The 13,480-nt window shown below is 34.5% G+C and overlaps 2 protein-coding genes across 10 annotated transcripts in view; one reads left to right on the forward strand and one right to left on the reverse strand.

Annotated features, from left to right (window-relative positions):
* LOC147844726 (uncharacterized) overlaps positions 1–13,480 on the forward strand; it is a 200,097-nt gene that overhangs the window by 38,674 nt on the left and 147,943 nt on the right. The gene's annotated exons all lie outside the window — the stretch shown is intronic.
* trhde.2 (thyrotropin releasing hormone degrading enzyme, tandem duplicate 2) overlaps positions 1–13,480 on the reverse strand; it is a 210,967-nt gene that overhangs the window by 32,309 nt on the left and 165,178 nt on the right. The window contains exons 11-12 of the mRNA XM_087248249.1: positions 10,878–11,011; positions 9,019–9,074 (exon numbers count right to left, since the gene is read on the reverse strand). Coding sequence (XP_087104375.1) covers positions 9,019–9,074; positions 10,878–11,011 — 190 coding nt within the window. The remainder of the gene's footprint in view (positions 1–9,018; positions 9,075–10,877; positions 11,012–13,480) is intronic.

The raw sequence follows: 13,480 nt of genomic DNA on the forward strand, positions 1-13,480 counted from the left end.
AATATTACGATCTATATATATATTTTTTTATTATACAAACAAAGGAAAACGTATTAATGTAATTAATATAATAACCTAGAAAAATGCCTTGAAATCCAAGTGAATCACGATTGAATTAAATATAAAACACAAAAATAACACGTCAGATGGAAAATTACAAACTTAAAATCATTACTTCATAATAGCTTTCACTGATACTTCAGTTATTACCCCATTTTGACAGTAGCGACTGGAATAAGGTCATATTGTTTATACTCTCCATGAAAATCATCATTTCCTCCTTTACTTTTGAATTATTCAGTAGAAATAGCCATTAAAATGAAAAGATCAGAACATGACCATAAAACTATTATGAAGCACTGACATTTTCACTGCTTTCCAAGTAATGTATGGCTTCTTTTGTACTAATCAAAAGAACCATACAAATGTATGATCTCTTTTGAGACATGATACACACAATGTCAATGCGATAGCACAGAGAAAATGTAATATACAATATACAATTTTAATTTTTTAATCAAAATGCAATAGCTGTGTTTCATTTTTAAACAAGGCAAATGCTGCTGACATTGAAATAACTAATGAGTAACATAAGAGACTCCTAAATAAATCATTGACTTCTAAATTGGCCTGTAATTGTAACTCATTTAGCCTGAGCTTTAGCAGAACATTTCAAACAGACCTATTAAGAAGCTTCATCAGTGAGACTTTAATGAGTCTCTGCACACAGACACACACACAATATATATTTTATATATATAATTAATTTTCTTCAAAAGACAGAAGTATTGGGAAAATATATTTTTCAGTTCTTTCTTGTTGCTGTGTGAGATGCAACAGAATTGTCAGCAAGTGTTGTGATGTTTTTTTAAAGCACTACAACCTTTGGACTCTATGATAACAACAATCTGATGTTAATGTGAAGTTATAAACATATCTGTGTTTCTTTGGAAGTTCAAAACACAGCGTTACGACAAGTAGTTTTAGATCGCAGTAATCACAGAGAGCTGTTAACAGCAACTGTTAATAACTTAAGTAGATGTAGTTTAGGAAAACTGAAGCAAACACCCAACACACAAGGGTGGGTACAGGAGGCAGATCTGGTTGCTGCAGCAGAAGAATTCATCCGGTTAAAAGTTATTTAACAGCTGAAATCATTTTAAAGACATTATTTTATGTTCGAAAAACTCAAAACTCAAAACAAAATCAAAACAAACAAGCACTTAAAAATAATCTTCATAAGAAAATGATTTGCAATTTTTGCATTCTAGTAGAGGTTTGCATTTTATAATCATAAATTTCTGGATAAAACACGGTAGCGGTTGGTAACTCTAGCAGTCTAACAATATAGCGTTCCCGAGTCCCGATGTTATTTCGGAACAGCATATTTGTGATTTCCTTATTCTTATTGAGCACAGGCAGGTACAGCCAGTGCTCACGACTGTTACACATGATGAATGCATGCCCAGTGCATTCTGCACGTGCTATTTATTTTTTACAGTCGTTGCACTCATTATCTGCGTAACAGTCCTCACAGCGGGATTTACTATTGCAGAGAAACTGAAGATGCGCTGTCCTTGAAGGCCATTCAGCTTGCATTAGAAAGCAGTCAATTTACTGTTAAGATGTATGGGAGTCTTTTTCTTGTGTCATGTGATAATACCTCAAAGCTTTACTCTTTAGCAGTCTCAAGACTGAAGCCTCAGGTTTAAGGCAGCACTCATGACTCATCACAAAGGGGCAAACAAAACTGACATTTAGCCTACAATCCTTGCACAACGTACAGTTTTATCTGGTACCTCTCTCTTTTGGTAGTACCTAATTTGAATGTGAGTTTTTTTGCAACCAGATTTAAATTTAACAGGAACGGTCGGGGCTGGTACAAAATTATTCTAAGCAGGCAGTGGGTGAACAAAGACTGAAAATACAGCAGAATTGTTCAGGTGCGGAATAAAACTTCACGAGAGCGAGACTATAAAAACAGTCCTGCACAGACCTCTACATTCTTGTGCTACTTTCATCATTCTTAAACACATTCTCTTCTAAAATTAGTATGAAGTGAGTTTTTTAATATTAAATATAACTGACTGTGACCTTGTTAATATGTTAACATACCTTGTCTTTTATCTTTGCAAGAAGATTTAAATAACTTTTTTATTTTAAATTGCAGTTTCATCAAATGTTTTAAAAGTAATCTGATCTGGAGTCTGGTGTGATTCAGGCAGTGGTGCAGAGTTTTATAGATGATCTCAATATAATAATATAATGTGAGTTGGGTACTTGAAACTCAAAAGTGTAGCCACATGAGCAAGGTTGACATTTACGGCCAAGAATGTCTGGTCATCAGGAAGGGTAGGGTAACAATAAACTTTGGTCTTGGTCTTTGGTCAGGGCGAGGTATTTCCATCCATTGAAGACAGTCCTATAAAGTGCTTGGGCAAACAGAGAATTGGTTGAAGAGTATTGATAGATCTAGATTTTCTGAAAACTTTAAATCCTGGCTGTACCAGCACGGCCTTCTCCCCAAACTAATTTGGCTCCTCACAGTCTATGAGTTTTCTCTAACAGCTGTGGAAAGCATTGAGAGGAAAATTAACAAGCACCTGCTGAGGTGGTTGGGGATGCCCTACTCTACATTCCATCAGGTCAGTTGCAGCTCCCTCTTTCATCTATCTTGGAGGAGTTTAAGGCAACAAAATGTAGAGTCCCACCAACCCCGAGAGATTTTAAAGATGCTCTGGTATATCCCTCATATGCAAACCACTTGGTAAACAGTATGTAGCTTTTACAGAAATTATTCACTATTTCCTTGGAGAGCACAGTCTGATTGGGGGGCACCATGGCTGATGCTGAAAGGAGCGGAGGTTTGCTAAGTGTCAATGAAGTATATGCACAAGAACTTTTAGTTAAGCACTTTGAGTGAGCTGTCATTCCATTACAAGTTTGCTGTGTATAAGGTCTGATTTCTTTACAATCATTAATTTTCACCGCCTTACTGAGATATGATATAAAATGGATATCAGACCAGACAAGAACCACTCAATTAAATTGAGTGTTCGATTAAATTAAATTGTTAATTGTTTAATTGTTAAATTAAAGTGTTCCTTGCCATGTATTTATAATATGAACATTTATTTAACACTGTATTTCCAATCGCGTTTCTAAGTCCGCCTGCTGCTGAAGATGGCACTTTCAGCAGATTTTATTTTAATTAGATTAAAACATCGACCCTTTAAAAGGAACCTTATGAAATTGAAAAAAGTAACATTAACTCTTTATCGAAAGTTTATAGATGGCCATATTCCCACCATATTGTTTAAGTAGCAAATACATTTGCGCCACTTTGTGGACTGTGGGTGTTCTGGTCTAGAAAACAGGTGTGTTAAGGTGCATTGTTGGTGCGTTGCTACTTTGAGGAACTAAAATAGATTGTACAATAGACCAGCTGAAAGTAGGTCTAACGTTCAGTCCAGTCCAGAGTGCATTAGTTATGCACCTTGAACACGTAAACATGCAGGATGTACAGCAATACACAACTATCTTTAAAAATGAAAAAGAATTAAAGGAATAAAAAATTACAAAAAATATTACTTTCTACATAAATATAAAAACCAGTACCTCCATTTCTTCTTCATCACAGGGGGCTTTTTCAGTTTATTCATGACAACTTGCTTTTGTATAATGTTATTATTAATATTAGTATTACTTATTATATTCATATTTATATTTGTTTTATTAAATAAAACAAATGAAAATAATTATGTAGTTTAATGTATGTCTTCAGTGGAGTGTACAACACTGTTTACTTATCCACGAAAGAGAGAAAGAGAAAGTGAAAGTAATGGCCAATTGGAAGAGGATCATTCTTTATTTTTTTGCTGCAGATGGTTTGTTGAACTGTTTTCTTGCTAGTAAAGCATTCAGTTTTTCCACTTACAAAATCTGCCATGTAAATAGCAAATGCACCATGGCACGTCGCAACTGACTCTTAAAGGGCATGTGAGGTGAGACTCTGTTTGGTTTATTCTCAAAACACACCCATAACTCATTAAGAGAATACGCTTAACCCTGTTAGATCATGCGCCACAGCAAAGTGTATTTTTCCTTCCCTAAAATAGCAAAAGTGGATTCGGACACACTTTAGACTTTGCGCCTAGATTGTTAAAATAGAGCCCTTTATGTGCAAATAGCCTATTGTTGATTGTGTTTATGTGTGTCTTGTTTAACTTATTTCCCCTGTGTGTATTAGCACTATTAATTGTTATGTTATGTTTTTTTGGGTGTTGTCTTTTTTTTGGGGCAGATTGCTGAGATATGTTGGTTATTTATAATAGTAGTAGAATCTGCATTTGATTTGTTGTCTGTGCTGTTAATTTATGCTTTAAAGTCAGGCTTAAATATGACAAACTTTTAATGAGATTAATCAAAACCCTCTGTAGAGCTGGTGCTACATATGCCAATATCTCTGTGGTAATGATACTTTTTGTAAAGTTGAATAAACTATGCAATTACCCCAAATATTATATTCCTCCATTAATATTGCATATTAAATATTATTTTCAGTCTCAAACTAGGCTCCGCTAACGGCAGCTATCTTCTCAATTGATCCAGTAATTCATAATCACAGTACAGGCTGACTGAGCTTTGTGCGGCTGCATTGATCTGTGTGAATGATTCCCATGAGCACCAGGGGCATTTAATTAGGTGACATCACTCCAGGCATTCAGTTCCCTCTGTCATATGAAAACTCTTTATCATCCAGCAATTTACTGAGACATTTTACACATGGTGATTTACGCTGATGCTGTTTTTAACTAAGGATGGCATTTCCGCTTCTTGAGAGCCAATAAACACATCCACAGCCCTGAGGTTGAATAAGACGTCCTGTTAGCATCCGCAGTTTTATTAAGAGTAGCTGTAAACAACAACCGAGAGAAACAATACGCACTAACCAGAAAAAAAACAAAGCTGAGGAACTGAAGGATTTGCATTTAGTCCTGTTAGTTTTCAATTATCCAGCTCTTCGGTAAACAAGGCCAAGCTGAATAAACAGGCTAAATGAACATGACGTACGACAGCGCAGCAGGAACAGGTTTCCATTCTCAGCTCAACGTGATGGCAATAAACACACAGTTCCCTGCGGGTTTGTCATCAGTTGACTGAATCGTCATGGTTAGGAAACATCTGTGGCCAAAAACACAATTCTCCACATACCCACTAAACCCCTGTCTAGCTCAACGTGAGCCGCGCAGACGAGCCTGTCGCTTCGGTATGATGAACAGCAGCGCTAATGCTAGCAGAGCATCTGGCAGCTTCCTCATTTAGTTTGGTGGATGACTGTCCGAACTGAATTCATTTAACAAACAAAGCAGCTCTAGAATATACAGAGTTCGATGTTAAAGAAAGTCCATCAGTGATACTCAAACCCTGATTAGTTTTTTTTTAGCATCCAATCTGCTAGAAATTGAATAATTCGTCTATAACACACAAAAAATTAGTCTGACAGAGAGGACCTGAGGGAGAGCAGTTGCTCCTGAAGGGACTAACGACAGCTTCTGGCGCTTACTTTTATCATTTCAGTTTCACTGGACGTGTGTATGAGAGTTTCCAGCTAATGATGAAGCTCTAAATCTGGATCTACACAATGAGGTAACAGTGAAAAGGCAGAGGTTTACTTCACTTTCTTATTATCCACCATGGCAGTAACGGCTGAATAGTCTCACCACAGGTCTATTCTTGATGAGCTAAAAGCTTTTTCTTCAATAATGCCTTCAGGCTGAAGGAGAAAAGGAACTAACAGTACACGAGCTGCATCTGTCAGTAATGAACGGTCAGAAGTTGACTGGATCTGACTGCTCTTTCTAGTGTGATGGACGGCTTTATAACAATCCATTCAAACTGACCAGAAAAAAGTGAGTGTTAGCTTTGAGATTAAGGTCTTTCCAAAGACCAGATGCCAAATTTCTGTCTTTTTTTTTTGTTGTTGTTGACAAAATTAACTGTTTATTCAATGTCAACAAAAAAAGAGGTGGCATTTGCTCCTAATTGGCTAATTATTTTGGATTAATAAGGTTTACTATAATTATGAACGGAACATAATTATTGTATATTCAAATTAAATAAATATCTCAGGATTTGATTGTTAAATGTTATAATTCTGACATCAGAAGTTCAAATAACACATGAACATTATTCTGGTGATGCTATTTTGAGATTGTTATGAAAGCATGTGGCATCATATGTTGTGAGAGTAACACATACATGTATATAGAAAGCTTACAGACAGTTGTTTTGGAACCTATAACAGTCTCAGCTGGGTGACAGATATCTCGAGTTGCATGTTAATACAAGGACTGAACAAGTCTTTGAGTCTTGCAACACTTTGCTTTCATACTGATCTGTCAGTCATGATGTAATCTTTTGAAATCCCATGAAGATGAAAATATATTTGCACTGTCTGTCTAGGCTATAACCTTAAGTTTAAGCTCCCCGTCTGTACTTTGACATTTGAGAAAACTGAGAATATTCATGCAGAAATAAAGCTTATTTTTATTTAAAGTTATCTTTTCAAAATGAAAGAGTTTCGATGTTCAGTGTTCAGTTTTTTTTCAGAAACTGATAAAAATGCGTATGGCAACTTTTTATTACGTCATTTCATTTACATATATCCAGTGGTGGAAAGAGTACAACATTTATTTTCAAATAAAATTGCCATTACTTGCCAAATAATGTAGTTAAAGTATAGTATTATTAATATTTCGGAATATTGCTGAAAGTATAAGTAAAAAGTAGCCCCTTTAAAGTGCTTGAGTATTGAATTTTATGCTGTGAAAATTATACCATGCAAATTAACAGTGTAGCTTACAGCCATTTTCTTTTAAGGGTGTATTTTTTAAGTGTAAGTTTATTTGCCATGCACTATACATTTAAAATGTGAGAGCAAATAGAGCTGTGAAAATATGTCACTGCTTATTTTGTTGGCACTGCAAAACCAAGCCTGTGCAGGTGTTTGAAAGCGTAACATTCCATAGTGCATTTAGTTATTGTTTATGGCCATTCTGTGATTTCAGTCATCATACAATAGGCATCCTTTATCTTCTCATCCGTTATCTTCCCTAGTGACATTTTTAATTTTCCAAACTACACGTTTGCTGCATTTATAAAGCATTGATGTCTTGAAGTCAGTCAGTCTGATGTGATTTGTCTATGTGATTTGATTGAACGGGAATCACTGCACTGATTATTCTACTTAGCCAATCACTGTGGAAAACATAAAGTAGTGAAGCATAAAGTATTTATACAGCACTAAAAATGTACACTATTACATGAATGTGAGTATTTGTAATGCCTTACACCAATACATACAGTTAAAATCAGAATTATTAGCCCCTTTTGAAATTCTTTCCTTTTGTTTTCGTAAAATAAGGTTTAACACAGCAAAAATAAATAAATAAATAAATAAAAATGTTCACAGTTTGTCTGATAATATATTGCCTACTTACCCTAAACTGCTTAGTTAACCTAATTAACCTAGTTAAGCCTTTAAATGTAACTTTAAGCTGTATACAAGTGTCTTGAAAAATATCTAGTCAAAAATTATTTAATGTCATCATGGCAAAGATAAACTAAATCAGTTATTAGAAATTTGTTATTAAAACTATAATCTTTAGAAATGTATTGAAAAACATCTCTTTATTAGGCAGAAATTGGGAAAAAAAAACAAGGGGGGAGGTAATAATTCAGGGGGGCTAATAATTCAGACTTCAACTGTATATCTGCAGTTTGGAAATTAAGTAGTGTATGAATGCAGCTCAAAAGTATAGTGTTTTACCACATTTAAAAATACCATATTGTCGAATTGCTTCATGGGACTTAAGCACACAGAAACACGTGTCATGAAAAGTTCAACCAGGTGAAACTACTTTTAAAACTTGAAGCTACTTTAAACTTAAAACTGCTTTAAAACTTTGAGCTACTTTAAACTTAAAACTACTTTAAACACTTGAAGCTAGTTTAAACTTAAAACTACTTTAAATACTTGAAGCTTCTTTAAACTTGAAACTACTTTAAAACTTTAAGCTAATTAAAACTTAAAACTGCTTTAAAACTTTAAGCTTTTTTAAAACTTACAGCTACTTAAAAGTACTTTTAAACCTTAAGCTTTACAAACTTTTTAATCTAGTTCTGACTCCAACTGTATATCTGTAGTTTGGAAATCAACTGGTATATGAATGCAGTTCAAAAGTATAGTGTTTTACCACATTTGAAAATACCTCATTTACTAAACCTTACCCTAAAGTGAGCAAATCATGCAGTAAAAATCCAAGCATGTCATTTTATGTTGTATTTGTAGTGTTTAAGGATATTGTCAAATCATTTTATTGGAGTTAAGCACAAAGAAACGCGTTTCATAAAAAGTTCAACCAGTTGAACTACTGAGCAAGTTTACTACAAAAGAAAATACACACAGAGAAAGATGTTTGATGTAAGTGATTAGAAGTATTGTTTTACAAATTACATAGTATGGTAGTGCTGTACAAAGGAGTGTGCAGAAGTGTGTCTTCATTAATCAGCTCTATAATCGGAATTATAATCAGAATGTATAATATAGTTGGTTGTATAAGCACTCTTACAATGAGTCTGAATAGATTCATTTGATAATACGCAGACCTAATTAATGAATTCTGACCATAGCTACATTTACAAAGATGGGTTTCATTTGAACAATTTGTGATTGTGTGTGTGAGTGTGCTGAATAATCCAGACTTGCTCTCAGTGGGCTTTTATACTCTGAGAGTTTTCCCTCACCGCTGTCACTTTGTACTTTCTCAGTGGTAGGTCAAAGACCTCCTGAAATAACCTGACAGTTAGTGGGACAATAAAAAGCAGCACACAAATAAAGCTGAATTAGACTCTGCAGGGGTGTAAAGGACATTAAATGGATCTCTAGTGCAGGTTTCAGGCTCTCTGAATGACTCTGCATGTTTCCAGAGGCTCCGTGTAACAAACACAACTCACCTCGCCAGGTTGAAGACGTCATCAATCAGACCGGCCCTGTTGCCCACAGAGATGATCTGCCACAAGAGAACAGCACACACATTTATAATGCAGCGGAAAGCAGGCGGATAGATGAGAGATGAGGAGGAAAAGAGGAATCATGACTGAAGGGGAAACATGATTTGAAGCAGAAAGGAAAGATGACAAAGTGAAAAAAACTTGCTTTCCAATGATTCATTCGGGATTAAACAAACACAAAAAAAAAAACTACTGCAAAATTATGATGTTTCCATTTGCCATTGCCATGCAGCTAAATCATTGCTTTCTCTTCTAGTGAGAAGTCATTTTAAGAATTATAACGACAGATGTTGTTAGGATCATTTATATTGCTGCCATATATTTCATCAAAGCTCCCATGAAAGAAATACTAGGGTAATTTATATTAAATACTATTGTGTTTTCAAACTATACTATAGTGAAGTATATTATACTGTAAATATTGTAGTATCTACATATCTTTACCAATGAATGCAACTGAATAATGTAGTATTAACTAAAGTGATCTAATAAATTATAATCAATACTGTAGTTTTACTTCAATACATTTTTTAGACACAAAGATTTTCACAGAAATCAGTCAAGTTTAGTGAAGGTACAATCAGTATGGGGGCGTATGAGAGATCTGCAGAGTGGATGGCAACATCAACAGCCTAAGATATCAAGACATTTGTGCTGCCCATTACATTACAAACCACAGTAGAGGGCAAATTCTTTAGCAGGATAGCACTCCTTCTCATACTTCAGCTTCCACTTCGAAGTTCCTGAAAGCAAAGAGGTCAAGGTGCTCCAGGATTGGCCAGCCCAGTAACCAAACATGAACATTATTGAGCGTAAGATGAAGGAGGAGATAAACCCAAAGAACCTAGATGAACTCTGGGAGTCCTGCAAGAACGCCATTCCAGATGACTTTATTAATTAGGTTATTGTAGTAATTTCAGAGATGCAAAGATGCAGTCGTCCAAGCTCATGGGAGTCATACACAATAATAATTATTTTTCCACTGCACCATGACTTTTTATTCTATACTGTACTTTTTTTGTTAAATGACAAGACTTTTGTCTAAGCAAAGTCAGACCTTACTGTCCTAATTAAGTAATTAAAAATCAAGGCATGATCATATTTTATTTTGGTAAAATAAGCGTAATCTAGAGGCCTTTGCCTTTCATATAAGCCACTTCTGATACAAAATAATCAACTAGACGTCAACTTATTAATTTATGTTCCTAAAACTTGGATAGGCGACAAGACTTTTGTCAGGTAGTGTATTAATTAATATACTGTAGTTGTTGTGTTACCATAGCAAGAATAGAATTATCATAGAAGATTAATTCAGGAATTTTACCATAATATTGTTTAAAAACACATCTGTATTTACTACACTTTACTATGGTATTTTTTCATGTGGGAAGTGACATAGTCATTTTACCCAAACATTGATTGCAAGGAAAGTCCCTTATATCTGGCAGTACCCAAATATTAGATGCTTCTGGTACATTATAATTTAATTTTCCAGATGAACAGATCAAGTTTTTTTGAGTTGTGTAATGCAATGGATGCAAAAGAAGCAGTTTCTTCAAATAAACGCATCATAAAGTCTAATCATGTGACTTTACATGTTGAATTTTTAAATGGGAAAAACTGTGATTACAGTTTTGTGAAATATAACTTTTATAAAATGGCTTGAACCACCTCGTCCATAATATGGGAGTTTTAGCATATGTCCATTAAGTTTATTTTAGTCAGCTTGTTTCAGTTTGCACAGCTTGAAGCGTAATGGAAACACACATACAGATGGATGAAAGGGATTGCGGGTTCTTTACCGTCGGATTTCTCGTCAGCTGTTGAATAAGAAGTTTCCAGTTGTGAAGGTCGTAGTTCACTCTAAAGTAGCCCGTCTGATTGATGTTGCCCAGCAACCACGTCTCACCAACCACGTGACCCACTCTGTGCGCCTCTGTAAATACATAAGCATGAAAAGAAAATCACTGTGCAGTAGCTACACACATGCACATGATTTGAGCAAAACAGAAAAAAAAAATTTGTAACACTTGTCACGTCTAGTGTATTGTGCCGTGTTCCATGTGTGTGTGTTTATGTCATGTGACCCCTTTGTTTTGTTTTCCACTGTGTGTTAATGATCATTAGTTCCACCTGTGTCACCCCTGTTTGTATTCTGTGTGATTGTGTCCTGTGTATTTATACCACCTGTATTGTCCGAGATTGAAGTGTCAACCACCATGTAAGTCCTGTGTGCCAAGTTTCTGTTGTAAGTGCGATTATGTAAATAAATACATGTGTTTTTGATCATCTCTGAGTCTCGATCGTCTGTGGTGCGACACAGACTGTGACAACTTGAAGGGGTGTAAGATGGTGTGAGAGGTTTATGGGAACTCTCATTAAGTGTCAGTCATGCAGTTACACACATTTACACTCACCTTTAAATGCATATGACATAACCAAAAACGTATAACATGTTTTGTCATGACATCTAGACATTTATCAACTTTATCAAGACAAGACAACATAACTTCTGTCATGAAGCCATTATAGTTGTCTCATGAATTGTATAACAGCATCATTAATATACTTCTTGACCTTAACTACAGTGGTACAATATCTATCATTAAAATATCATTCAATATTATTGGCACCATTAAAAAAAATTTGACAGAGTATTGACACTTAATGAGAAAGTGTAGTGACAAATTGAGTTTGTTTCACAGAAATCAGTGATAAAGACTTACATGACACATTTACAATGGCCTCAAAGTAATCCGATTTATGATGTTTTGTTGAGATCAAGTTGTTATGACAAAGAAACTGACAGCTGTAATGGATTTGGTTATGTCATAACAAAAACATATCAAACAATGTCAACTTTTCATTTAAAATGACATGATCGAGCGAATGACACTTAGGGCTCTATTTTGACGATCCATGTGCAGAGTGCATGGTTGGAAAAATCCGATTTGCACCATGGCGCATGGTCTTACAGGGTTGAGCTTATTCTCCTAATAAGTAATATGTGTTTTGAGAATAAACTAATCAGATTCTCTTCTCCTATTTCCTTTAAGAGCCACATCGAACCATGGTACATTTGCTATTTAGATGGCGGACTTTGAAAGTGTAAAAACTGAACGCTTTACTAGGGAGAAATTAGTTAAACAGAGCATCTGGCGAGAATGAGAGATGAACCTCCTCATTATTTACTTTCACTTTCACTCTCCTGAATAGGGAAATGTGTTGTACGCACAAACATCTATTAGCCTATCCATAATTAATTTTGTTTATTAAGCGCAAATATTTGTTTCAAAGCTATTTCTAAATTCATTTTTAATTTCCAGCAAACAAATAAATGAACATTAATAACGAAGAGTGGTCAAAAAACCATATCAAAATACACATGCTACAGTATGCCACATATTGTCTAAACCTGAGAAGTGGGCAAATCTAAGCTTATTTTTAATAAAACATATATAAAATATTAATATAATAATTGTGTTTTGTTTTGCTTTTTAAGCTGTAAAACCTTTTTTTTTTAATCACACTAAAGTTGGGTTAATTACTTTCAACAAAATTTTAATTATACTTTTAAACCAATGGTCGGGTATGTTTGACCCAACATTGGGTTACAACAACTCAGCATTTTTTAGAGTGCAGAGACAGATTTGCTTGTCTAACAGGCCAATCACACCATTGCACTTTCAGCTCTGAAAAAGCAAGGCACTTTTTTTGTTGCTAAGCAGTCATTGTATCATCAGTAATTGTGCTGGAGCATGTGACATTGGGCACTTTTTCCGCAAAGAGTTGACTTTTCAGCTGCAGGCGCACAGAACACTCCATCAAAAATGCGAAGAGCAGCATGTGATTAAAACGTGAGGTGCCTGGATGAACAAACAGTGTAACACTCACTGTCAATAGAAAACCATTTTAAAAAGGTTCCTCTCATAAAAAATATATTCTTTGTTATCAGGGCCTTAGGGTGGCATCATTTTGTTCATTATTATACATTTTATCTATAATTCTGATCAAATGTATATAGGGCCAGACAGAATCTGACTTTTTGCTACTTCTACACATATTTTTTCTTATTTTTGAGAATTATCTGTAGATTATGCGGAAGGATGTAGAGAGTATAGGAGCTAATAATAAATATAAAAATAAAAAATTAATTATAAAATTGTATTTAAGCATTATTATGCAAATCCAAATAGAATCGGTCGTTTAATAAAAATAAAAACAAATCAAAAACAGCAGTCTCCTATATATAATACATCTACAAAAACGGTAAATATTACTTTACAAATTGTATTTTTTGCATTTGCATATTAATTCATAATATTAGTGAAATTAATATAAAACATATACAGAAACGTATAAGAAAATAAATAACACACATAAGAAAATAAATAGTAATTGATTG

This window comes from Danio rerio, chromosome 4 (assembly GCF_052040795.2).
Source record: "Danio rerio strain M-AB ecotype USA chromosome 4, GRCz13ab, whole genome shotgun sequence".
Lineage (NCBI taxonomy): Eukaryota > Metazoa > Chordata > Actinopteri > Cypriniformes > Danionidae > Danio > Danio rerio.